Raw genomic sequence first — 25,450 nt, 5'->3', positions numbered from 1 at the left:
CTTACCTTTCTTCTGAATTTCTTGGGGATTGGTTATTGTGGTTGCTGTTGCCAATGAAATTCCGAATTTCTGTGAAATAAGAATCCTCTTTGTCATCCAAAATTGCTCCTGTGCTTTCAAGCTCTGAGTGAGGTGAAGATGTTGCAGTACCTTCAAGAAGGTAAAATTGGAAATAGGGCTGGTTATTTGCATTTTAGATATATTTAATCTTTTATAAATTAATTTAAAAATATGATGTTCATGTGCATTATTTTAAGACAGCTGCCAATATAAAACCCTTAGGTCAGCTTTTTATAACAGTAACCAAGATAGTCTGCATATGTGTATTTCACATTTTCCTTGACATTTTAAAGCACTTTCAAATATTATTTAAACTTCTTACCAGCCAGTGAAGTAGGGAAGTATTTTTAATTCCATTTTACAGAAGGGTCAACTGAGAGACAGAAATTAAGGGCTAAATCCTGTTTGCATTGAAGTCTACGGTTTCACTCCCAGGGTATGTCTAGACTACATGGCTCCATCGACGGATACATGTAGATGAGTTTACTAGACATAGGAAAATGAAACGGTGATTTAAATAATCGCCGCTTCATTTACATCAAAATGGCCGCCACGCTGTGCCGATCAGCTGTTTGGCGGCACAGCAGGGCAGTCTGGATGCGCCACGGTCGACAAGGGAAGCCTTTGTCGACCGCTCCATTATGCCTCGTGGAACAAACTCATCTACATGGCTCTGTCGACAGAGCCATGTGGTCTAGACATAGCCCCAGTGACTCCAGAAATGGTGTTAAATGATGGGCCCATTATCACACAGTGAATTAGTGGCAGACAAATAGAATCCAGGAATCCTGACTCCAAGTTCTGTGATGGACTCGTTAGAAAAACAATGTGGTTCCCTCCTCCTCAAGGACACGTCTAATTATGAACAGGGTTGATTTGCTTGTTTAAGCCTCCCAATTCTACCTGACTAGATAAGTGAGGCAGACACCAGTCCTTTAAATAAATGTTGGTGATTGGCTGTTACTGAGAACTGGTGAACTTTAACCCTGTCCCTTTCAGTTCTTGTTTTCAGTCCAGTAGCATCCCTGTGCACTGTCTATATAGTTGGCCATTGCACATGTCTCTTAAAGGGCTGAAGACTGAGCTCCAGATTATCAGAATTATTTGAGGGGAGCAGCAATGACCCAGTTCTTTGACTGGGGAATTGTTAGACATTGGATTTCAATTTAAAGTTTTACCAGATATCCAGTATCCATGTATTAAATGTAAAGGATGAGCAGCCACAAAGACTGCTTGCATATTGGGTGTTTCTTTCTCCAGTCTACATTTGTAGCATTATTGCTTTTACCAAATAAAAGTTTTAGTGTCTTTCTTTCCTGTCACCCTGTAGCATCAGTAGTAACAGAAAATATACCAGTGTGTTAGATGAGGTTCACTAATCAAATGGAACATAAACTCACCTTCTGATTCGGCGTATAGTTATGAACATGCACATCACTGATACAGTTACTTAGTGTATATCATTAGATAACACCCAGAATAGCAATGAAAAGCAACTGCATGCATCAAGAAAATCCCTGAATTTGATACATGTGTATGATTATGTCTAAAGAAAATGCAGATACAGAATAACACCTAGTTTAGAAATCTGTAGACTTTTTAAAAATGACTGTCTCAGCATTATCCCCCACTGCTCCTCAATGCTACTTTCAAGGTCCATGAAATCCTCAGATGTGGCTCTCTTAATTTTGTGGGGGACCGGGTCTAATGTGGAGTGGAGACAGAAGCAGAGAGGCTTAACTTCTCAGTTGCTGGTGACAGGGAAATTTTCGGGGATGCCAAGCCTAACCTTGAAGACACTCACCTGAATTCTAAGATAAGGGCTTCTATGTGATCATGAAGTTGCATGAAAAACCAATTTGAAGGACCATCCCTAAAATACTATGGCTGGCTTGAACCCCCCCCCCAAAATTGAATTACATTACAAAAATTATTATTATTATTATTATTATACAAATATAAATGGTGGATTTTCAAAATCACCTTGAAAATCATTAGGACTGGTGTTCCTAAATCATTTAGGTGATTTTGAAAATTACACTCCTAGTACGCAGAAGCTGAGAACAAATGGTGAATATTTCACAAAAACAGTGTTGAAAGTGAGCAGGAAATACTTGTGTATTAACACTGGGTAGCTCTCTAGTGCGGGGGAGTGGGAAAATGATTACATACCAGACATGTTTCCATTCTCATGCTTTTTTAAATGTCTGTCTAGATTAGTTTGCTGACCGAAACACCTGTCACATAAGTGACATTTGAATGGCTTCTCCTTATTGTGGATATTACGAACGTGCCTCTGCAGGTTAGAAGATATGCTAAAAGATCTGTCACAGTATTTGCATCTAAAATAAACAGGAGTAAAAGAAATTGTTTATTAGCAACTGGAATAATAATTAAAATAAAGGGTAAAGGGCATTTCACAAAACAATTGTTTAAAACACACTTCAGACCCTAAATTCTCTACCTTTTTGGATTTGCTGCTAACTATTGACGTGATCCCACTCCATCTGCATCTGCAGTCAAAGGCAAAACTCTCATTGACCTAAATGGTACAGGATGACACCAGAGGAGCCCAATTCTCTGCTTCTTCATAGATTTTTCTGACCAGTAGAACACCACTGACTCGTGACCAACAGGTGCAATTCATTGAAGTGCTTATTAGCCTTAACATATGCTATAGATAAAAGGAGTTAGGGTTGTGCTTGCTTGTCACCTCACAGGATCTGGGCCAAGAAGCAGTTATCCTAATACTGGGCCTGATCATAAAAGATGTTATGTTTCTGCACTTTGTTTTCAGGAATAACTTCCTTGGAAATGAAAGGCAGTTTTGCCTAAATAACAACTGCAGAATTTGGGCTCATAGGCTGTAAGTTCTGTTCACATAGTTAGCTTTTCAGATCCAATCTATTGGAGTGTTTTAATATGTCAAGTACAGTACTGTGTTTAGGAAGTTAGGGTATGTCTACACTGCATCCCTAGTTCGAACTAGGGATGCAAATGGAGACAATCGAACTAGTTAATGAAGCAGGGATTTAAATATCCCGCGCTCCATTAACATGATCTCGCCGGCGCGCTAGTTCGAATCACAGCTGATTCGAACCAGGAAGTGCGCGCCGGGACGCGTTAGTTCGGACTAAAGCCCTTAGTCCGAACTAATGTTACTCCTCATTTTTTGAGGAGTAACATTAGTTCGGACTAAGGGCTTTAGTCCGAACTAACGCGTCCCGGCGCGCACTTCCTGGTTCGAATCAGCTGTGATTCGAACTAGCGCGCCGGCGAGATCATGTTAATGGAGCGCGGGATATTTAAATCCCCGCTTCATTAACTAGTTCGATTGTCTCCATTTGCATCCCTAGTTCGAACTAGAGATGCAGTGTAGACATACCCTTATATAGTATTTCAGATGTAACTGAATCAAATTAGTTAAGATAATTGATTCCCATGTATTTAGAAGTATTGCCTGCAAAGTTGAGGAGTTTGAAAAAGAGGAGAGCATAACTATTGTTTCATGCACTGCCAATACAATACAATTAAACACTTTCAGAAAAAACATGAAACAAATTCCTTCTGATGTTCAAATAAGGTAGAAAAAGCAATATTTTCTATGCAAAATTATACTGTGTGATTAAATCTTTTTTTGAGGAATGTTTGCGCAACTGCTAATCCCAAAGGAAATCCAGTTATCTTCCAAAAACCAGCAATAAACAATCCAGATCTTTAATACCATGCCAATGTGGGTAGTTTAGTCTATCACTCTGGTACCAGAAGCATCAATTTTCATTCTCTATAGTGATTTGGAGTCCCTAAAGCCTTCACTGTATTACTCTTTAAGCTATTACTAAGACATACTATAACTATTCCAAATTTGCTTTCTGGCAACTAGCCAATAGTCATCCCCCTAGTTTTTCAATCTTCTACTTTTCTTGTGCTTCAAAACATGCCCATTACACTCTGAACAACACCAGTTTTTCAGTGCAGAAATTATCCATTATGCTTCTAATTGTTTCTGGCTTTTATGTAGTGGACAAGCGTAACGCGCTTCAAGATGCAGCTTCAGTCATGAATAAAATTAGATGCAAATCCCATTTCCCAAAAAGACCCCTGGAAAAAAATCATCACAAACAATGAGCTTTTTCTGCTCTTTTCAGGTCCTAAGTGCACAAATTTGTGTTTGCTTTATTGTAACATGATTTGGCTTCCTTCCAACTGATTTTCAATGAATATTTCTTTTTCAAAAAAGCTAATGCTTCAATTATCATTTCTACATATACATAACTATCATAGATATTAGTAGCAACTACTCATGCTTGTCAACATTTCTGATATTTATACATAGTTCAGGAAAAATTCAAATTAGATAGGAAGTACGTTTATACACTAACTTCTTTGAATATGTGATTTAAAAGAAAAACCATATTTAAGAAGCATCTGAATTAAGTCTAAACACTACAAATAATACCTGCTGTGCTTTTCAGCTGGGATTTACAGAAGTTTCTAACAACAACAAGGTGCTGGTGACACTTTAAAGACTAATAAATGTATTAGGGTATTTTAGAGCATAAGCTTTTGTGAGCTACAATTGACTTCCTCAGATGCTAAAGAGAAAAAGACAGAAAGAAAGGTGGGGAAAGGATATAGAGATAGGAATGTGACATCAGTGCTAATTAAATCAGACTGGATGTGGCTCATTTCCAACAATGATGAGAAGGAGAGAGTACCAGAATGGGAAACTACCTACTGTAATACGAGAACCACTCTAGTTGTTTATTTAGACCTTGGTTCTGGGTGACAAATTTGCGTAGGATTAGGACTTCTATTGAAAGTCAATGGGACTTATGTACCTCAGTCACTTAGACATTTTTGAAACTCCTGTCCTTAAATGTCAGTCATGTACAGTGGGTGAGATTCTGTTACTACTCACATCCATGGGAGCAGAGTTAGATCAAAACTCAGTGTGTTAGAAAATCCCACCTGTTACATATCTAAACAGCTACATCTACTAAGGGCCTGAACCTAAAATGTTTGGCGCCTGTGACACCCACTGAAGTCAAGGGGAAAGTCAGCACCAATCCAGATCAGGTCCATCCAGAATAAGATTTTTTGAATGTATTGAGTATGGATGAATTGTAAAATAATCATATAATTTTGCATTTAATACAGCACTTTTTTATACTGCAATCTCCCAAAGCAATTAAAAAATGTGCACATGAATACAGGAATCTTTTTACTCATCATAATTGAGATGATACTACCTCTGAGATGGAACATGGAAGGTTTTTAGTGCTTACTAGATCCTGATGAAAAGTGAACGTTGTTTATTTGTTTTAAAAACACGTTTTAACTAGTGAGTTTTAAATCCTCTATATAGCCAGGCTAAGTTGTCTTTTAACATGTGTTTGCTGGTCAAGATGATCTCACTCTTCTTTGCAGTAGCATGCACAGGTTCCTGCAGTGGCCACAGGGTCCTGCAATCTCATAGTGGGCCTTCTCATACAGTTCTACATTATTTGGATCACACTCAAATATTGCAGCATTAATTCCCTGCCCCCCAACTATCCTCCACCTATACACATACAACTTTTCATAGGAGATAAGTGGTAACTGTCACATGTTTTTTTCATTGGATTTTTATGGGCATCCTGCAGTGGAATAGTTGTTAGAAATAATCTTGATTCTCGAGAACTAACAAAAAGTTTATGGAAAGTTTGATAGAAACAACTGTACAACTGGTAAAGAGCAAAATAATGCTACTGAGGTCAAGATGGCATTACTTTACTACCTTCAAGTTGGGCCAGATGCATTAGAAAGGCTTTTTGTTTTACACTAAGGAACCAAGCATTGCTTAAGGCAAGGAACTAGGCTGGATTGATTACCGGTGTTCTCTGTAGTCACACCAGCCAGTTTCTTCACTGGAGAAGAGATCATTGCTGTGCATGGAGACAAGTAGAAGAATTTCTGCAGCCAAGAGTAAGGTCTATCATATTGACAAAGCACTTTCAAGAACTTCATGGCCTCAAGTCCCTACCTCACTCCCTGCTTGTAACACCTAACTAAAAGGATCTGAGCTTTGAGACTCTTATCAAGAAGCGATGTTATAATGGAGATAAATAACCTTCCTCACCCCACCCTTGTGAGTCAACATGCTCAAACAGAGTTGGGAGTCCAGATGGATCTATATTAGACCAGTGCCTCACAGACCCTTAAAATTAGTGGAGTGTATTTGCACACATAGGAAGGAGAGGAAACATCACATTGCCTAAATCTGCACACACCAATCGGCAAACACTACTATGAACAAAACTGAAAACATGTCCTAATAATGATAGAATCCCAAAGTGCTCTGAAGACCCTAATGTATCCTCACCACATCTCTATGAAGAAGGCAAGTACTATTGCACCTATTGTTCAGATGGGGAAAATGAGGCACAGAGAGGGAGAGGACTGAGAATTTCAAGTCACCTTGACACACAGTTCCCTTTGAACTTAATAGATGTCTAAATCTTGAAAATCTCTCCCTCTGGATATATCTACCTCATGACTAAAAGTCTGCAGCACAGAGTCTCAAACACTGGATCAACTGACATGGGCTTGCAGGGCTCAGGTTACAGGGCTATAAAACTGCAATGGAGACTGTGCCAATGACTTATGGGCTCAGAGGTCTCATAGCCTGAATGCCTATGCTGCATTTCTATAGCCTGGTAGGTCAAGCCCCACCAGTCAAAGTCAGCTGACCCAGACTCTGCAACTTAGTGCCATGGGTTTTTAATCCGAGTTTAGACATATCCTGAGTCTTCCCCAAAAGAAACTGAAGACGTTATTCAAAACCGACTGAAATCAATGGAAATACTCCCATTGATTTCAATAAGTCCAGTGCCAGAAATGGGGACAAAACACAATACTGAATCCCATTCCCGTTATAAACACCACGCCATGCTTATGATCACAAACATGAGTGTAGCTTTATTATACCTGTAAGGCTGCTCTCCAGTGTGCGTCCTCAGGTGACGTGTTAAGTTAGCCGATCTTGGGAAAATCTTGCCACAGTATCTGTGATTAGAAAATAGTTGATGTGACAAAATCATCACTACTGACTTTATTTCACTGTGAACTGAATAATGCATCAGATTGTCCTCATGTAATCCTTCTTGTACAGTACTGGATTTCTTGGGCATTTAAAAAATTCAACAAAGGTATCAGACAAATATAAAGTAATGCATGAATGAAGCTTGAATTGCTGGCCCTTTTGGATTTCCTTGCACATAAGCAAGCAATTTATGTAAACAGACATTAGTTTTAATTACCTCCCAAAATTCTATTCTTATTAATTCCATATCTGCCACTTTCATGTTTTGGAAGCCTAAAAATCTGTTATCCCAGGCTTGGGATTTTGGTTCGAGGTAAGCAGATTGCAATTCTTTCAGCTTATTCTCTGTGTCAGCAAATGTGACATCATTTGTGCATTGAATAGGATCAGACCAGACAAGATTCAAAGACCTAATCCATCAAGGTATGTTTCTATAACAACTTGTCTTGAAAGAAGGTGACATTTTTCAAAAAGATCAGATAAACTGACATGCCAATGTCAAATACCCTTGCATTCTGGAGATGATCTAGAGACTTAAATAAGGCAATTTTAAAAATCATTCCCCCATTTCCTTAGTATTTCACAGGGAACTACAACAATAATTAAAAAAAAAACCACCTAAATAGTCAGATAGCATTTCAAGAAACAGCATGAGTAGAACAGTTACATTAAGGGGCTTCAGTTTAATGTTGCAGTGCATGCTTTCAGAAGGCATTTACAAGCTTTCAGGATTGGACCTTATTTTTTAACATCGAGTTTATTGTTTGATATCAAGCTATACAAGAATGCCCTGATCCTTCTCACATTGACAAAATTTGGATTAACTTCATTCATATAGGCAATGAAAATGTTTTGTTAAACGTCTAAGCACATGTCCTTATAATTAGGGGTGTTAAAAAGTGGGTAATTGGGTAAACATGAAACTGCTGAAAAATTCAACAGTTACATGCTTACCTGCACCCACAGCACGGGGTGGCAGCTGACTCCCCAGGAGCAGGTACATGCCAGGAGCCAGCTTTCCTGGCATGGACTGGCTTCCATCTGCAGCCCTGCTCCCAGGGAGCTGGCTGCAGCCCTTCGCGCTGCTTCTTCTGATAAAAAGGCAACAGCATGAGGTGGCAGCTGGCTCAAAAGTGGGCCAGGAGACTGCGTGTAACTGTGAACGTTAATCAATAAGCACAGGCTTATCAGTTAACCATTTACCCGGTTACATTTTCACATCCCTGCTTATAATTCATATATTCTGTGAAAGATCACTTCTGACATTAGAGGTAGATGGTCTGAGAAAAGCAACTCTGTAGCTTGTGATCAGAGTAATTAATAGTGAAAGCACATTTATTAATATAAAGGTGATGAGGAAATTTGGGAACAAGCTTGTTTATGTAATATTTTTGGTCTCATTTATCAATCTCGAATGATGTAGGACAAATTCCTCATATAATAACAAAAACAAAACACTGTTTCTATATTTGACTGAATAAAAAGCACTTTGAAATACTAGAGACCTTCCATGATCTCTATTAATCATCCAATCAGCAGTAATTTCTAAAGTAAACAGAAATGTCTTTTGAAAGCAGAGAGATGTTCAGAGACCCTATCGTGATTAGCTCCGCCATTACCTGCAGGTATAGCGTTCCTTGCCCTTTCTCAGGAGGTTTTCTGGTAGGGCACTTGGTGGGGCTCGGAAGTTAAACATGGAAGGGACAGATTGTATGAGTTCACTGGCTTCTGGTTTCAGGGCACTAAAACTCTCTAGTTTTTCAGCCATGTTTTCTATAGCAGACATCTGCAAGGGGGAAAGAAAAAAAAACATATTACAGTGAAAGTGCTGAACAGATAATCCTATATACAAAGAACTTCATTCAAAAAATAACCATGCACAGAAAACTATTTTAGTTTTTCATTCCATAAATAGAACAAAGTGATGGAAAACTACATTATAACAGTTTGAATAAGAGAAGTAACTTTTACTGACAGTAGATCCCTCAACAGCAGAAATTCTGTTTTTACACTACAGTTTAGAATCCTATGCTTTTCTGCTACATTATTTTAATATTCTTGTTTGCACAGTAATTATTTGAAAACTCCATATAAGGAAGATCCTATACTCAGGTTTGATTAAGTAAAAATAATGGGAGATCTGGAGTTGTCTTCCAGAAAGTATTCCTGTTCTTTTTCACCTGGAATTTTGCCACTGAAGCTATAGCTACACTACAGCAAGGATCAACACTCTGAGATCATTCCACTGGCAGTCCATTTAGCAAGTCTAGAGAAGACCTACCAAAACGACTGCAGATCACCCTCCAGTCAACCCCACTACACTATCCTGTTGAGAAGAGTAAGGTAAGTCAATGGGAGACTTCTTCCGATAGACCCCACAATAACTTGATCTAAGGTATGCCATCTCCAGCCACTTTATTCATGCAGATGGAGCTGCGTACCATAGGTCAACTTTCTGCAGAAATGTAGACATAAGCTAATTTGAATGGGAACAAGATCTGGCATTATAAGCCCACATCACAAGAAAGAAGCTTGTGAGAAGCTGGATCTTTTTGGAAAGTACTTGTATATGGTAGCAGAAGGATTCTTTTTAAGTTAGCACCTGCAATTTTAAGATACAAATCTGACCCAGTATATACACAATGTCCCTGAAGATAGCAAGTCACTTTCAGATTTGAATTACATGGTGTAAATCCAGAATTAAGTGGAATTACACTGGCTTCATTCCAATCTCAAGGACAGCAGAATTAACCTCATAGACCACAGGTGTTTGCGAGCCTAAAATATCAGTTCCCATTAAGCAGGAACTGATATATACTGTGATCTCTTATCAAACTTTCGTTTTTTTTCTTTTTCCCCACTGTTTAGGGATTTCTTTCCTAATGTTCTTATCTCATATGCTGGCTAGTTTGACTGTCCTCATTCCATTCATTGAAAGTACTCAATAATAATACTGGTTGAACCTCTCTAGTCCAAAACATTTTGGTCAGGAAACGTCCATCGTCCAGAAAGATTTTAGTTAGCCAGATGTCCATGTATCACGGGTGTGGCCAAGTTTCCCATGGTTCCATAAAACTTGTTTGCAGTCACAGGTCCTAGCTCTCAGTGTTCTGTGCTGTTATTTAGCTCAAATTTATCCCTAAATGTGTTCTAAGAGCCCAGTAAGCAGTGGAAGTGTTGCTAATGCTGCTAAACAATATTGACCTCCCATGATCTGGAAAATTCTCTTGTTTGGAACCGGTCAGGTCTCAAGGGTGCCAGAGAGGTTCAACCTGTACTTGAAAAGAGTATTAGGGGGCAACTTTTTCAGTGAAGTCTGGATACCTCAATCCTAGTGCTCAACATTTGTTACCTTAAAAGAACATGATTTTCAGAGAGTGAATACTCAGTTCTTTCAGGACCCCTGAAGATATCTCAGGTTTGGGACCTCAAAATTACCCCAAATCATCTGTCATGTTTGAAAACTGTGGTGACACTACAGAGTTACTGTAGAACACTTGTAGCATGTGAAAATTAGAGTTTCCTTATCAGATCCCCCCCCTAAAAAATCAAAGTGCTACAACACAAGGTTACAAAAGTCACATGACTATGCAGTCTTCTGAGAACATGGATAGAATAGAAGCCTACACATTTTACAGAGGAGGAGAAAGCTGTTGGGACCTACGTTTTGCCAACACCACTCAGTTTTTAATGACATGGCTGTGTCACTACAGCCATATTGCTAAAAGACTGGCAGCATAGCTTCTGTTTGTTGACTCTTTGGATGACAAAAATCATTCCATCCCCAATGAGCAGAGTTAGCTTTTTCCAACAATACACTATTCACGCTGGCACTTATCATGGCAAAACTTTTGTCTTTCAGAGTTGTTGCCTTTTTACCACCTCAAAATGACAAAAGGTTAGTCATTCAATTGCCAGTGTAAACATAGCCTAATTATCCTCTCTCTTCCCATGACATAGATCAAGAACATTTCTAATGATGCCAATGGTGTTACACTACCCCAGTGTAAGAGACCAAGTCTGACTCATTATCCAATGTTTATTAGAATCTTACTACATGAGTAATTCCTCTGAAACTAACTGGTCCTACTCTGAATGAACAAAGGTTGCAGAAGATTCACTGAAAGATCGGATTTGCCTCTCATGCAGATTGAGATAACTGCACTGACTTGAAAGGAGAGACTCCTGAGTTACACCAGTGGAAAGGAGGACAGAATCGGACTTGCAATGTGAAAGGAGATTATTTTTCATAAAACTATATTGGATTGATAAAGTAATATTCAAGAGACAGATGATTTTTCATGGAACATTCTTCTTAAGTCTATGAAGAGATTGGTCTGTTTTTGATGCTTTTGTTGCAAAAAAAAGTATGCTTGTAATGACTATTCATGTTCTGGTTACCTCAGAGTTTTGCTTTTTGTTTTGTTTTGCATTTTCTTGTGCCTCGTAGCCTGCCCTCTCATTTCATGCTCAGACTCCTAATGCACACTACAAATTGCAATGTACAGGGTACCACTGCCAATTTGCCAAATGTCTTTCTCCAGCTGTGGTGCAAAAAATCGCAGAGGGAAGTCAAGATACATTTACTTGTCAGGCAACAAATGTGAAAGCATTGGGAGGCAGTAGGGGCTGTAAGCTCTGGTGTTTGATTCATAATCACTCAGCTGCTAAAACATTCTCCATAGATGCAAGTGGACAGCACATTTGTCAATATGAAAGATTTTGACATGTACTGATCACAGGGCTGAGATATGTAATGATGCTGCTGCTGGGATAGGAGGTAATTCTGTCCCAGCAGAGCAATGTCATTATCAACACATACAGCTCAACATCCCCATATATTTATTTTTATATCACTTCATATTCTTCTTTACTCAGAATCAATTCTCAAAGCAGTTATGATTGTATTTCCACTGCTTTTAATTCCTGCTAATTGTTTTGGCCAATAATCAATCTGATATTTTACGGTTGCAGAGAATAGATGGTTTGAATGAAAAATGACCTTTGGGCTGATTAGCAGTGACAAGACAGTGCATGGGTTATGATAGAACATATTTATGATAAAGAATACGTGCATTGAGGAAGATAATAAATGTTTTATTTATGTATATATAATACTCAAGTCAGTTTCATTATAAAGGGGGTCTAAATCATTTTTGACCAAATCAACATTTTTCATGTGCATGGACCTCTACAGTAATATATTAAATAAACTATTTTTCCATTTACATTTAAAAGGGCTTAGTCATACTTATTGTCATTATTGTATTTGCAGCTTTCGGTCCTGATTCTGCTCTGGCAGTTTTGTAAATCAGAAGTAACTCCACAGATGTCAGTGGGGCTACACCAGTATGAGATCAGAATCAGGTCCTTAGTTTCTTATTCACAGAAACTATAAGCATTTCCAATTACTTAAAAGCAATGATAACTTTTCATAAGTACGTGCTCTGCCTTGAGAATTAGCATTAAAAAAAATGTAGTTAACTTACATGCTTTATATTCTTAAAGAAATATACTATCATCAAAAGGAAATATTAAGTATTGGGGATCAACTGGTGTAAATCAGTATAGCACCACTGAAGTCAATAGTGTTATACCAATTAATATCAGCTGAGCATATAGATCCCACAATCCAAGCAAAGGCACATTTTTAAAGGCAATAAGGAAAATAATGGCTGTCTTAAAATGAACAACTTTCCTTTGCTTTGCAAGCAGCCAGCCTTGAAATAAATTAGGGATAACAGTGAGGAAAGGGTAAGCTGTTAGCTCCCTTCATTCCTCTTACACAGATTCTTTTTGTCCATTTGTACTCCCTCCATTCATCGCTGAGAACCACTGAAGCACCAAAGAAGCAATCAGTGAAACTTTCTTTTCATCATCTTAATGCTGGCTATGGTAGCACTTTGCCTCAACTAGAAGGAAGGATTGTAGTTTCTCCATCAGAGCAGATTCCCCCACGCTCCCAAAAAATCCCTGATTAAGGTGGAATCGAGGATTAGCATCTCTACCAGCAACGTAAGCTCAGAAAACCATTATCACAGTGGCAGCCATCAGAAAATTCAGAGATGATGTTACATTTAAAATAAAGTGAAATACATGAAAGCACAACAGTACTGGGAATCAGGGAGTGAGAGAGCTTTAGTGATGCATGCCCCTTGGTTCCTCAGGTGATCTCCATGAATCAGCTCCCCACTACGTTTCAGCTGCTCCCTGAGACTCCACATCGTGAGTCCCAATTCCCATTCCCGAGCTTTGCTTGACTACAGATATTCTAAGGTCTATGAGGCTTTCTGTGCACCATGGTAGATCCCTGGGAGCCTAGTTTGGTCTGACTCTAGTTCCTGCAGCCCTATATCCCAAAAAATAGCTTGCCTGAATGACTTCAGGTTCCCATAACCGATCAGTGGTCTGTAGTCCTTCCTGCAAAACTTTGAAGTGGAAATTGTTTTGGGGGGCACTCCTGGTGAAACGTATAACATAAAGCACACTACTAACAATGGAGAGGCTACGATGATCAGTGAAACACTGATCTGCCAGCAGGGTTCCTTAGCACTGTGGCAGACACCCGCCCACCCTGGGAGGTTAGGTAAATAGTTACCAAAACAGGATGCATTTCCTCCTGCCTGTGGTTAAAAATCCAAAGTCTCTTCCCACACCAAGATGCTCCCCTTCCACAACTTAAAGCTAATATGAGTCTTTATCATAAGGTTACTCAGGGCAACGTATCACATAGAAAGGAATAGGTTTCAGAAAAACATTGTGCCAAATTCTGATGAGTCTCCTTTCAAGTGAATATTTAGGGTTCAGTCATGCCAACAAGATACAGCTATACCTTGGAGACAGTAAAGAACCACCCTACCTCTGTTTTCTGGTACTCCCAGGAACACTGGGGGGAGCATGGCTCTTGCACCACCTCTCTGGACATACAGCATGCTTCCCCCTTTGTACCTGAGGGCTCACCGAAAGCTCAGTGAAGCCAATAAGAGTTTGGTTGCTTCACTGGGCTCTGAATCAGGCCTCTGGCCATGTTCACTGGCCTGTATGAATCATGGCTCCACATTTTCCACCACTTTGGGGGGCAGCTTGCTATCTCAGGCTAATAGAGAGCATTACTTGTATTGAGGGAACATTGGCCAATGCATACTGGTGCAGTTGTGGGGAGAGAAAGGACACAATCTGACTCTTCATATAGACATAGTGTAATGTATACATCTACAGAACAAGTTAGCTGATGAGGTAAGAGAATAAGAAGATTGCATTACATATTTTACATAAAGTTATTGCCTTATAGACAAGCAACGTCTGCTCCTAATCTGAAATCAGTGAATGGCAGTATTTTATATAGAACAGTAATTTTTGATTTACATATATGAGAGCTGTTGATTCTATCTGAGTCCAGATGTCTGGAAAAGGAAGCAGCTTTATCCCTACTTCACTCCTGGTCCCTAAGAGGCTATTAAACGCATACTGACGCAAACCAAAATGTAGTCACAATTCCCTAGCGCTGACCCAAAAAGGCAGATATTACCATAATTGGATAAAATAAATATTTTAGAAACATTTTAACAGGCTAGATATCATCAACAAGCGTCTCAAACATTTGTCTTAAAATTTATTTGCAGCAACAGATAATCAGTGACATATATAAAGGAGGGTTTATTTAATTTTTAAAAGATAACCTGATGATATGAAATGATCTAGAAACTAGTGTCAATGAAGTGCATGACCTAATGTTTTACAAATTAGACTTCTTAATGCTAGCATCATAAAACAACAGATTTTATGGCTATAACTCATGGGAAAGGATTGTACAAATGTTTGTTTTCTATTTTTATTCATGTTATTTAAAGGAATCTCAAAATCTTGATGATTAAAGTTCAGCAGCTCTACCTCTCTACCCTGAACCACAATGATTTCATTAAAAGAATGACTTGTGGTCATTTATTTTACTACTATCCCATAGATCTGGGACTGAATTTTGTAAAGTATTAACCAAAGGCCAAATCTGATCTCAGGTATACCAGTATAAATCTGGTGTGTCCATTGACAGTGAGGTAGCTGGTCTGGAATTTAAACTAGGGTAACAGAGAGCTGATCTTGGCCTGTAATAAACACAGTTAATGAAAAAGCATGGTTAATTCATCACAAAATGCATTTATTTATTTGGACAACTATTTTAATTATTTATTATAATTCTTCATAACGTTATTGCAAATGATGAATTATAAGATCTCTTTATAGCACACTGCTTCTAAAGTTAGGTGAGAGGTGGGGACAGGGTGCCAATTTCTGAGGTGGTTTATAAAGTGTGCAGATTGAATACACTATGATCCATTTAAATAGATTGATCCAATTGATCAGGCCTCTACAATTCTTGACACAGAATGAAAAATAACCATAAGTAAACTTTAAAATAGATGAGCTGGGATGCAGTGAATTGAGATATACAGGTTTAAATGACACATTCAAACCTTTCAAACTGGAGACAAAACTATAGGTTGCACCTCACTGGTACAGCACCCTTGGGTCCTGACTGGTCCCAAATGAGGGGACTTGCTGGACCAGGGAAGATCCCTCCCTCCTGGTATGTGCTGGCACGAGGTTAGGACTCCAGTCTGCCCCCACTGCTGCCCCAGCTCCCCGGGACTCTCTAGATGCTGCCAGCCATGCTGCTGCTGAGGTGGAGCACCACAGTCAGAACTCCACAGCTGGACAGAGCTACGCAGCTGCCTCATTCCACAGCCAGAGCTGTGCAGCTGGAGCTCCGCAGCCAGTGCAGAGCTCACTGGCTGCCTGGCTCCATAGCCAGGGCTGGAGCTGCACATCCAAGGCTGGGGCAGAAGAATGGGGACAGAGCACCCTGGCCACTGCTGGGACTGTAACTCCATGGTCACTGCTGGGGGCAGAACTCCCTGCTGTTTCACCCGTTTCCCCAGCATACACACACTGAGTTGCTGGTGCTCCCTACCACACTCCTGCTCTGCTGCCAGACCTCTCTTTTCCTGGTCTCTGTGGTCCAGGAACATCCATGATCCATATGGGACCACGGATGTTGCCAGACCAGGGTGTCCCAGTTAAGGAAGGTACAACCCGTGTCTATAAATCAGCACCTTCTTCCAGTCAGTTTAACAGTACGTTTTCAATTTGTTTTATGTTGCAGCTGTTCTACCCTTTTCATAGCCAGGGGACAAAAAAAAAAAAAAAGTTTTTTAGGTCAGCTGACAAATTTAGAGTCAAAGCCAATATTAGGCTACGTCTAGACTACAAGCCACTTTTTTGAAAGAGAGCACCCAGGCAGTCTGGATGCTCTCTTTTGAAAAAGCACAGTTTGCATTACATAGCGCCTTTTTTCAAAAGAGTACTTTCAAAAAAAGGCTTTCTTCCTCGTAAATCAAGGTTTTCCGCAGTCGAAAAAACTACTGCGTTCTTTCAATTTACTTTTAAAAGAATGAGGCAGCAGTCTAGACACAGGGGAGGTTTTTCGAAAAAAGGCCACTTTTTAAAAAAAAAAAAAAACCTCAGTAGTCTAGACACACCCTGGGTATGTCTACACTACCCTCCTAGTTCGAACTAGGAGGGTAATGTAGGCATACCGCACTTGCAAATGAAGCCCGGGATTTGAATTTCCCGGGCTTCATTTGCATAAGCGGGGAGCCGCCATTTTTAAATCCCTGCTGGTTCGAACCCCGTGCAGCGAGGCTACACAGGGCTCGAACTAGGTAGTTCGGACTAGGTTCCTATTCCAAACTACCGTTACTCCTCGTAAAACGAGGTGTACCGGTAGTTCGGAATAGGCACCCTAGTCCGAACTACCTAGTTCGAGCCCCGTGTAGCCGCGCTGCACGGGGTTCGAACCAGCGGGGATTTAAAAATGGGGGCTCCCCGCTTATGCAAATGAAGCCCGGGAAATTCAAATCCCGGGCTTCATTTGCAAGTGCGGTATGCCTACATTACCCCGCTAGTTCGAACTAGCGGGGTAGTGTAGACATACCCCCTGAGAGAGAGCATGTGGAACAATTCACTGTGGGTTTTTTTCTGATGCATAATTACCAGAATACAGAGCTGATCCTGAGTGGTTCCAGAATGCATCACCTGAGATACTTGACCATTAATGGGCACAATTTTGAATTCACTCTAATGAGGAAATAAATATCTAGGGTCACCTGTGATGAATTTGAAGCTGCGCTGCCTGTTTCTGTTTTACACCTATTTGTGACTGTAGCAGGTATAAGATGTCAAAAGAGAAAACATTTAACACCTTCCACTTAAATTGTTTCTTCCATGCCAAATTATCATGGATGAAATTCATCCTTTCGAATGGGGCCTGCAAACAGCACCTAAGTCTCTTCAGTCCCACTGAAACCCTCAAAACAGTGTTCCATTTCAAAAATAGGGTGTAAGTAAATTCAATCCATTGAGTGCAGTATTATCAGCTCATCCCTATCACTAATAATACTTCATGCATAGAGCCTGATCAAATGCCCATTGGCATCAGTCCCTGTTTTGAATGGGTCAAGACTTTAAGATCATCAGATTATAAGCACCTTACCTCGGAGAATATTATGAAGATGAGAGAGTGTCATTATCATTACTCACATTTTACAGATGGGAAATAGCGGGATTAAAATCCAGGTTTACAGAAAGTAAGACCAATGTTCAGAAGTATTTATGTATGCTCAACTATGGCATCTGGGTTTGTAAATGAGCATTAGGGCAGCTAAGTGTACATGTGCATGGGCAAATGTCATCCCCTATTTTTTACACTATGAAAGTAGTTTTGTGCATAAAAGTAGACATGTAAAAGTATGCATGGATCTCAGACCACATTTTATGAAACTTTGGCCTTGGTCCTGCAAGACTATCTCAAATCACAGTGAATGAGCAGAACACAACATTGGTTTTCTGACTCTGACTCTCTTATTCTAACCACGTAAACCATAATTTTAGGAGAATTCTGGGATTAGTAGGTGTTAGTTAATTGCAGCTGCTGAAGTGGCAGCAAAATAAGAACAAAACATTAAGTTACGGGGGGGCGGTTTCCATACCAATTTGGAACTGACTTTAAATACAAGATTAAAAAAAAAGTTTACTCTCGGTTTTACTCCATTGATGCTCCAGTGCTCACCAATGGAAGTTATATATGTGTACCAATGTCGTTTGTTTCTGTGATGTAAGGGCTAACTTGGACACTTAGGGTATGTCTAGACTACATCCCTCTGTTGCCAGAGGGATGTAAATTAGACATCCCAAGATTGCTAATGAAGTGGGGATTTAAATATCACTAGAATAAAAATGGTCGCCACTTTTTGCTGACGCAACACTTTACTGGCAAAAAGCAGCAGTCTATACAGGGATCGGTTGACAAGGAAAGCCTTTTCTGACTGATACCTTATGCATCGTGCAACGAGGTTTACAGGATCAGTCGGAAAAGGCTTTCCTTGTTGACCGATCCCCATCTAGACTGCCGCTTTTTGCCGGCAAAGTGCCGTGGCGGCAAAAAGCAGCAGCCATTTTTATTCTAATGATGTGTGGGATATTTAAATCCCCACTTCATTAGCAATTTCGGTATGTCTAATGTACATCCCTCTGCCGACAGAGGGCTGTAGTCTAGACATACTCTTAAAGTCTAGAACCCAGAGGACTTTGAACATCAGATTATAACATTGTAATGGAAGTAAAATCTGAGGCCTAATCTTTCAGTACAATTCTGAGGGAAATAGTTTGTAATAGTTTCACTAAAATACAATCAAAGTGCCATATGGTAAAGTCCTTACATAAGCAAAACTCCCATTGCCTTCAATAAGAATAGGCTGCAAGATTATGTAGAAAGAAGGCCAATATGACATGACAAAACATTATCCAGCAGGAAAGCATGTGGCATACTCCTTACTAAGCAGCAGATTATCGTTCATATTATTCTTTTCTTATACAAATTTATTTTACAATGTTTAGATCAAAAATATAAGCAAATAACTTACCCAAGTTCTTTGATCAGGCAATTGGAACTGGGAGCAAAATTGAAACAAAAACAACACATTATTCCTGCATTGGAACCCTTTTTGCAATCAATCTATTGTGAAGTTAGCTAAGATTTCACGGTACGTGGATTGTTTGCTTTTGGGCACACTCTGCCTAAAATGCAATCTTTGAAGTGGCAATTTATTGCACAATATGACCAACTGACCTAGTCTAGTACAGATCTAGGGCCCTAGGCTTGCAGGGGAATTTTTTTTCACAAGCATGGACTGTGTAACAACTATAGGAGGTATCTCTCTCTCTCTCTCTCTCTCTCTCTTCCCCCCCCCCCCCTTCTAGTCTAAAAATCTATTTTAGAAGTCTATCTTATAGCTCTCTTGTCATCCATTATAAGGATACACATTAACCCCTTGCTTAATCAAATGAAAAATGCCTGGCTTATGTAGCTGTACAAATAAGAATTTGTAGAACTGAAATATTTAAATTTATGTCACAAATATTTTTTACAGAGATAATTTTACCTGATCATTTGAAAGTTAAAATACATGGTAGAATCTACATTTGTGTTAATAACCTGAAGACTATAGATATACCCACAAAAAAGTTGATCTGTTAATTGGCATCTCATAGTAAATATTGGGCCAAATTATACTTTTGAGTAGGGATTGGTTTCTACTGATGTTGGTAAGAAGGCAGATTTAGCCCTTTATGTTATGACAGGTTGTGCAACAGAATTTTTATTCTGATATGTTTAAAAATGCACATTACACTCAAGACTTCATGCCAAGCCAGCTCTTACAAGTTAAACAGTCATACCTAGCTCCCAAATAAATGATAAAAATGAAGACCAGTTGTTCCCAGTTGTATGGTAATGTTGTATGGTAATGTGCGAATTGCTATGAATATACATTATTTATCTCACGGTCTCTTTTGAATGAATACTCTGCAACAGAGTTCAGCTAAAGAAATGAATACAGATTAATATGTCATCATCTGATATACCCAGGAATACCATTTTAAAAAATGATAGGGTCATTATAGATCATCCTTCATGCATAGTACAAGAGGACACTTCTTAGGCAGGGTAATACTTAGACAGCTGGATAAGGATTCTCACTTAGGCCAAAGGGCAAACAATGTGCAGACAAATGGCATTCTCACACTAGGTTGAGATCTAGAGGAACAAGCAAGTTTTGCTCATCCACATCTCTTTGGTTATCTCAGACATATATTGTCACGCTGACATTGATTTGTCTCCCACCAGCTGCCCTCACACACTCTCTATGAAATATGGAAAAGCTGCTGTTATTCAGCATTTTATATAGTGCCATACCTGCGCATGGTGTTTTACACACATTAATGAAGACACAGGCCCTGCCCCAAAGAAGGGGACAAGGAAAGAAAAGACAACGTGTAAAAATAAAGAGAAATTTATTATTTATAGAGAAAGATCATACAGGACCAGACTATTTTAAACAGAGGCTGTGCAATGGGCAATAATTGCCTAGTTCAACCACAATTTATGATGCTCTAAATGACAATTACTGCCTTATCTATGCAAAGTTGACCTCCCACATTGCAGTCATAGAGGGGCAACAGGAGGTTATATGGTGGGAAGAGATAGTACAATATGCTTGTCTTTCAACTTTGTGCACTTTCTCTCAGTTTCTCATGGTTTTCCTGAGGCTTTCACTCCTCTTTTCATTAGTCAATGAAGAAGAGTACATATCCCAATATAATTAAATTAAAATATCTGACAATCCCAGGCAGAATTCTCTGCTAAAGTAAATGGGTGCGACTCCATTAACTTAACATTTTACCAGCAGGGAATTTTGCGAGTTCTCTATGAAGAAAATACTAAGAGTGAAATCCTGACCCTATTTTAGTTAATAACAAAAAAAAAAAAAAAAAAAAAAAAAATCTCATTGACCTCAGTGGGACAATGTTTTACTCTAAATGCCTCGCTCATCCAGTCTTTAAACCCTAACTATACTGTATGCCTTTGATTCCCTCCTCCGTCTTTCCTCCTGATGTGTTGTTTATTTAGATTTATGCTGCACTATAAAAAAGAAGGTCCAATCCAAACCCTGGGCACCTTTGCCAAGCCCTGAAGAATACATTCATACATAAACAGACTCCATCATTTAGCCATAGATCACAGTACCCCAGCAGCAACATAAATATAGCAACATCTGATAAACTCCTTCAACAAAACCACCAGAACCACCTCTTCATTTTCAATGGAGCTACGCAGATTTATGGCAGCTAAAGACTTGACCATCACTGAATTTCTACCTGGCAGTGCAACACTTGAAATATTCTCTCTGTAAATGTATTGTAGCCTATGAGTGAGGCTCCTTAACTGCTCTGCTTTTTAAAAATGTCCTAGAAAATCCATGCCTACTTTGTCTTTGTAATACCACAAAATCTCCCATCCAACAACCCTCAGATATTTTCATTCATCTTCCCATTCTAGAGGCTGAGGAGAAGAAAGGATAGCAAAGGCCCATTGTTAAAACATTCTGAACTGAGATTACTGACCAGATTCTGCTCTCACTCACAGTAGTATGAATCCAGAGGTAAAGCTCAGTGGAGTTTAATGGGAATTTACACCACTGTGTCTGAGAGAAGAGTTAGGGTTTTTTCTGTGTATTGACTATTTGCTAGTATCACCTGCTATGAACTGGAAGCACATTCAAAAACGAATTGAAAAGGTTGTCTGGTTGCCTTGCAGATTTCGTACCTATACCCCTCAGTGTAGTCTGCTGAAACACCATCAGGCAAATTTTTATTGCAATACTTAGTGATTAGCATTAGCTGTTCCCTTCATTTCCTATATATCAGTTCATTAATGCCTTTCTTCCTTCTCCAACTGGGCAAGAACATTACTTTCATGTACTATGCTAAAGCATGACAAGATTTAGTCTATCAGAAGCCAAAAAAAGGCCCACACTTGAGTAACTGAGCCTGACAACATGAGGAAGGTGTGTACTAATTATTATCCCCATTTTGCAATGCTAAACCAAAGCAGAGAGTTTCCATGGCCTACCCAAGAGCTCAGTAATTATCAAAGTAATTATCAAAGACAGGAATTCCTTACTCCTGGACCTGTTCTCACGGCCCTAGACTGTCACTGGGGAAGTGAAGACACCCTGTCTCTGTCAGACTGGCAAAGTATAGGATAAGCAAGTGGCCCAAAAATAAAAATAATGCAAAGAAATTTGCCCTTTCTGCATGTACATACTCACATGCTTTAAATACAAGCCATTTATTTTCTTGACATAGCAAATGAGCATCTGGACATTAAACGTATGAGCAAAGAGTCACATAATAGCCTCATCACAGAATGTTAGCTGAAGGTCTTCAACCATGGAAAGGGGATGTCTTGCAAGCAGCCCATTTCCAGTTATTCCACAAATTACTGTAACCACAGAGTTGCTCTGTAGTCAATTGGATATAGGAGTGTTTATACAGCGTATTTTCTGCGTGCTTTTAAATAGGTATATAAAAAGAGTCTGGCCTTTACAAAGGCTATTACTTGGGGTGCACAGATTTGTGGGCCCAACTCTGTATCTGCAAAAAATGACAGGCAAAATACTATTGCTCTAAGGACACACCTGTACCCACACACATCATATGCTTAAACTTACATATGGAAACATGAGGCCCACAATTAATTATCTGAGGGTGCAAAACTGACCAGCAAAAATAGAAACCACTTTTCAAGATCTGGTCCAAATAGCTATTGTCCCTCTGGGTATTGCTTAGCGATGGGAAAAAATGATACCTACGCTGCCATTGGCCACAGTGGGGAAACTGCAGAAGTACAACTTGGTAGAAGCAAATCTTTTTGATCCATTTTAAATTAGTGGGGGAACGTATTCTAAAACATACATGTAGCTGAGCTTTAAGTCCCACTACAATCAGAAAAAGATGGCTTAACTGCAAAACATGAAGAACATGCTAATGTGTTTCCACCACATCAACATTGGAAAAATGGGTGTGTTTTAGGAAATCTGAAAATAACTCAGACTGCATTCCTTTCTTTGCACCTGCTCGGAAGCATCAACAGGATTTGTTTACTATATTGAAATTCCAAAAATACTTACTTGTGGATGAAACAAGAATCCTGGGGAAGGTCTCAAGTACTTTTCCTTTAAAGCTTCAAGTGGGTCAGTTAATTTTCTTTTCTCCACTCTGTAAATGTTAAAATGGATTTGCTTGTGATGAATCAGTCTTAGACATTAATAATTATTTAGTTACTTATGTTTAAAATAGCCAACGATATCCCACATAATTGCTTTCTTGGTGATAATGGTAAAAGATAAGGAGGTACAGTCATCTCTTGATTCATTTCATATAACTCTCAGTAGCACTAATGAAAATCATGAATATCCATTAAAAAGAGATTATACCATTTACATTGGAAATAATCCCATTTTAAAGGCCAAGACTATTGATGATAGAAACTGATGACTAACTACACTGGATCCTGTTATCAAGAAAATAGAGCCTAATCACATTTTTGAAACACAAGGAAAGCTCTCACTGATGCCAGTGGGTGCTTTTCATACTAGGCCTGCAGTAAGGAACCCTTTCGAAGCTCATCTTTGTGTGTTTGTGTGTGTGTGTGTGTGTGTGTGTGTGTGTGTGTGTGTGTGTGTGAGAGAGAGAGAGAGAGAGAGAGAATATGTAAGCTCATCTGTGTGTGTGTGTGAGTGTGAGAGAGAGAGAATGTGAGTGTGAAAGAGAGAGAGAGAGAGAGAGAAATTTAGGCCCTGTCAACTGCTCCACATGGGTACAGGAGTACCCTTCCACAGAAAAGGTAGCAAGTTCCACACCTGGAGAAATGCAGTGAATTTAACACAACAGAAATTAAGCCTATGTTGAATTAATTGTGTGTATTCAAGTATGTAGTGAAACAGGGCATCTGATAGTTTAAAATTAGTACTGGCATTTTAGTTCCTTCTGCACTTTCAATGATTGTATTGTTGATCAAAGGACTGATCCTGCATTCTTTACTCAGACATAATTTTCATTGGCTTCAATGGAAAATCTGCCTAAGAAAAAACTATATAACTGCCATTTTATATTGACAAAATTCTTTTATTACTCCTTCGCAAAGTACACTAACATGCATTACACTACTGCATAGCTAAGAAAAAAATTTCACTAATTCAGTAACGATAAATTAATATGATACAGGAAACCTAAGCCTAATACTAACACCTATGTGGAATAAATTAGCAGTGTGTTACTTACTGAAATGGTTTGAACACTGTTCCTTTCTAATGTATATCCTTTATCTTATGCCAAAGAGTATTGTATGACATTTTTGCCAAAAGCAATTTTTGAAGATAGTAATGACTTAAAAATCATTTGTATTACAGTAACTTTTTATTTTAACAATAGGCTCTTTGTGAAATAGGCCATTTAGATTATGAACAAATCACTTTTATGGCTAATATTTCACTACTTCTATATTTCCTGTAGATTAATTTAGACATATGACTATGCTGATTACTGATATGCAGGCAGAGTATCAAAGTGCATAAAGTGCCGACGTACACAAGACCTTAGGTGAAATCCTGGTCCTGCTGAAGATAATAACAAAATTAATGAGAGTTCAAGTGAATGTGAGAATTTCACCCCTGCTTTCTAAGAGCTTGTCTACATGAGGAACAAGATTGTAATAGTTATTCCACAATGGCATCACACATGAACACTCTTATTCTGCACTGAGAATCAGTGTGGAATAACTGCTGTGCTTTACACTTCCAGTAGCTTCCCTGTGTAGACAAATAATAATATCATGGCTCACATAGAGTCTGATCATATTCCCACTAAAATCACTGGTAAGACTCCCATTGACTTACTCAGGTGATATCAGACTCCTAGGCTATGTCTAAACTACATTCCTCCTTCGAAAAAGGAACATAAATGAGGCCAATCAAAAGTTCAAATGAAGCATGGATTTACAAATCTTGTGCTTCATTTGCATAATCACCTGAGAGTGCTTTTCAAAAAAGGGTTTTTCGAAAGTGAAAGCGCAGTCTAGATGGGGTTCTTTCAAGAAAAAACACCCCTTTTTCAAAAGAACCCATACTCCTGAAAAAAATTAGGAGTATGGGTTCTTTTGAAAAAGGGTTTTTTTTTTCCTCGAAAGAACCCCATCTAGACTGCGGTTTCTTTTTTGAAAAACCCTTTTTCAAAAAAGCGCTTTCACATGATTATGCAAATGAAGTGCGACATTTGTAAATCTGTGCTTCATTTGAATTTTCGATCAGCCTCATTTACATTCCTCTTTTAAAAGAGGAATGTAGTTTAGAC

The 25,450-nt window shown here is 39.0% G+C and overlaps 1 protein-coding gene across 6 annotated transcripts in view; it reads right to left on the bottom strand.

The window, feature by feature from the left end:
• The window catches only part of MECOM (MDS1 and EVI1 complex locus), a 513,830-nt gene that overhangs the window by 10,890 nt on the left and 477,490 nt on the right, over positions 1–25,450 (bottom strand). For 3 of the 6 annotated variants that reach the window (XM_006131720.5, XM_006131721.5, XM_006131724.5), the window contains 6 exons: positions 23,230–23,317; positions 19,123–19,149; positions 8,764–8,930; positions 7,030–7,107; positions 2,233–2,402; positions 6–150 (listed from right to left, as the gene is read on the bottom strand). In XM_006131720.5, the coding sequence (XP_006131782.1) occupies positions 6–150; positions 2,233–2,402; positions 7,030–7,107; positions 8,764–8,930; positions 19,123–19,149; positions 23,230–23,317 (675 nt within the window). The remainder of the gene's footprint in view (positions 1–5; positions 151–2,232; positions 2,403–7,029; positions 7,108–8,763; positions 8,931–19,122; positions 19,150–23,229; positions 23,318–25,450) is intronic. The other 3 variants (XM_006131722.5, XM_006131723.5, XM_025188972.3) reach the window with 1 other exon arrangement.

This window comes from Pelodiscus sinensis, chromosome 10 (assembly GCF_052426305.1).
Source record: "Pelodiscus sinensis isolate ZL-2025 chromosome 10, ASM5242630v1, whole genome shotgun sequence".
NCBI classification, from domain to species: Eukaryota; Metazoa; Chordata; order Testudines; family Trionychidae; genus Pelodiscus; species Pelodiscus sinensis.
This window is presented reverse-complemented; position numbering and strand designations above follow the sequence as displayed.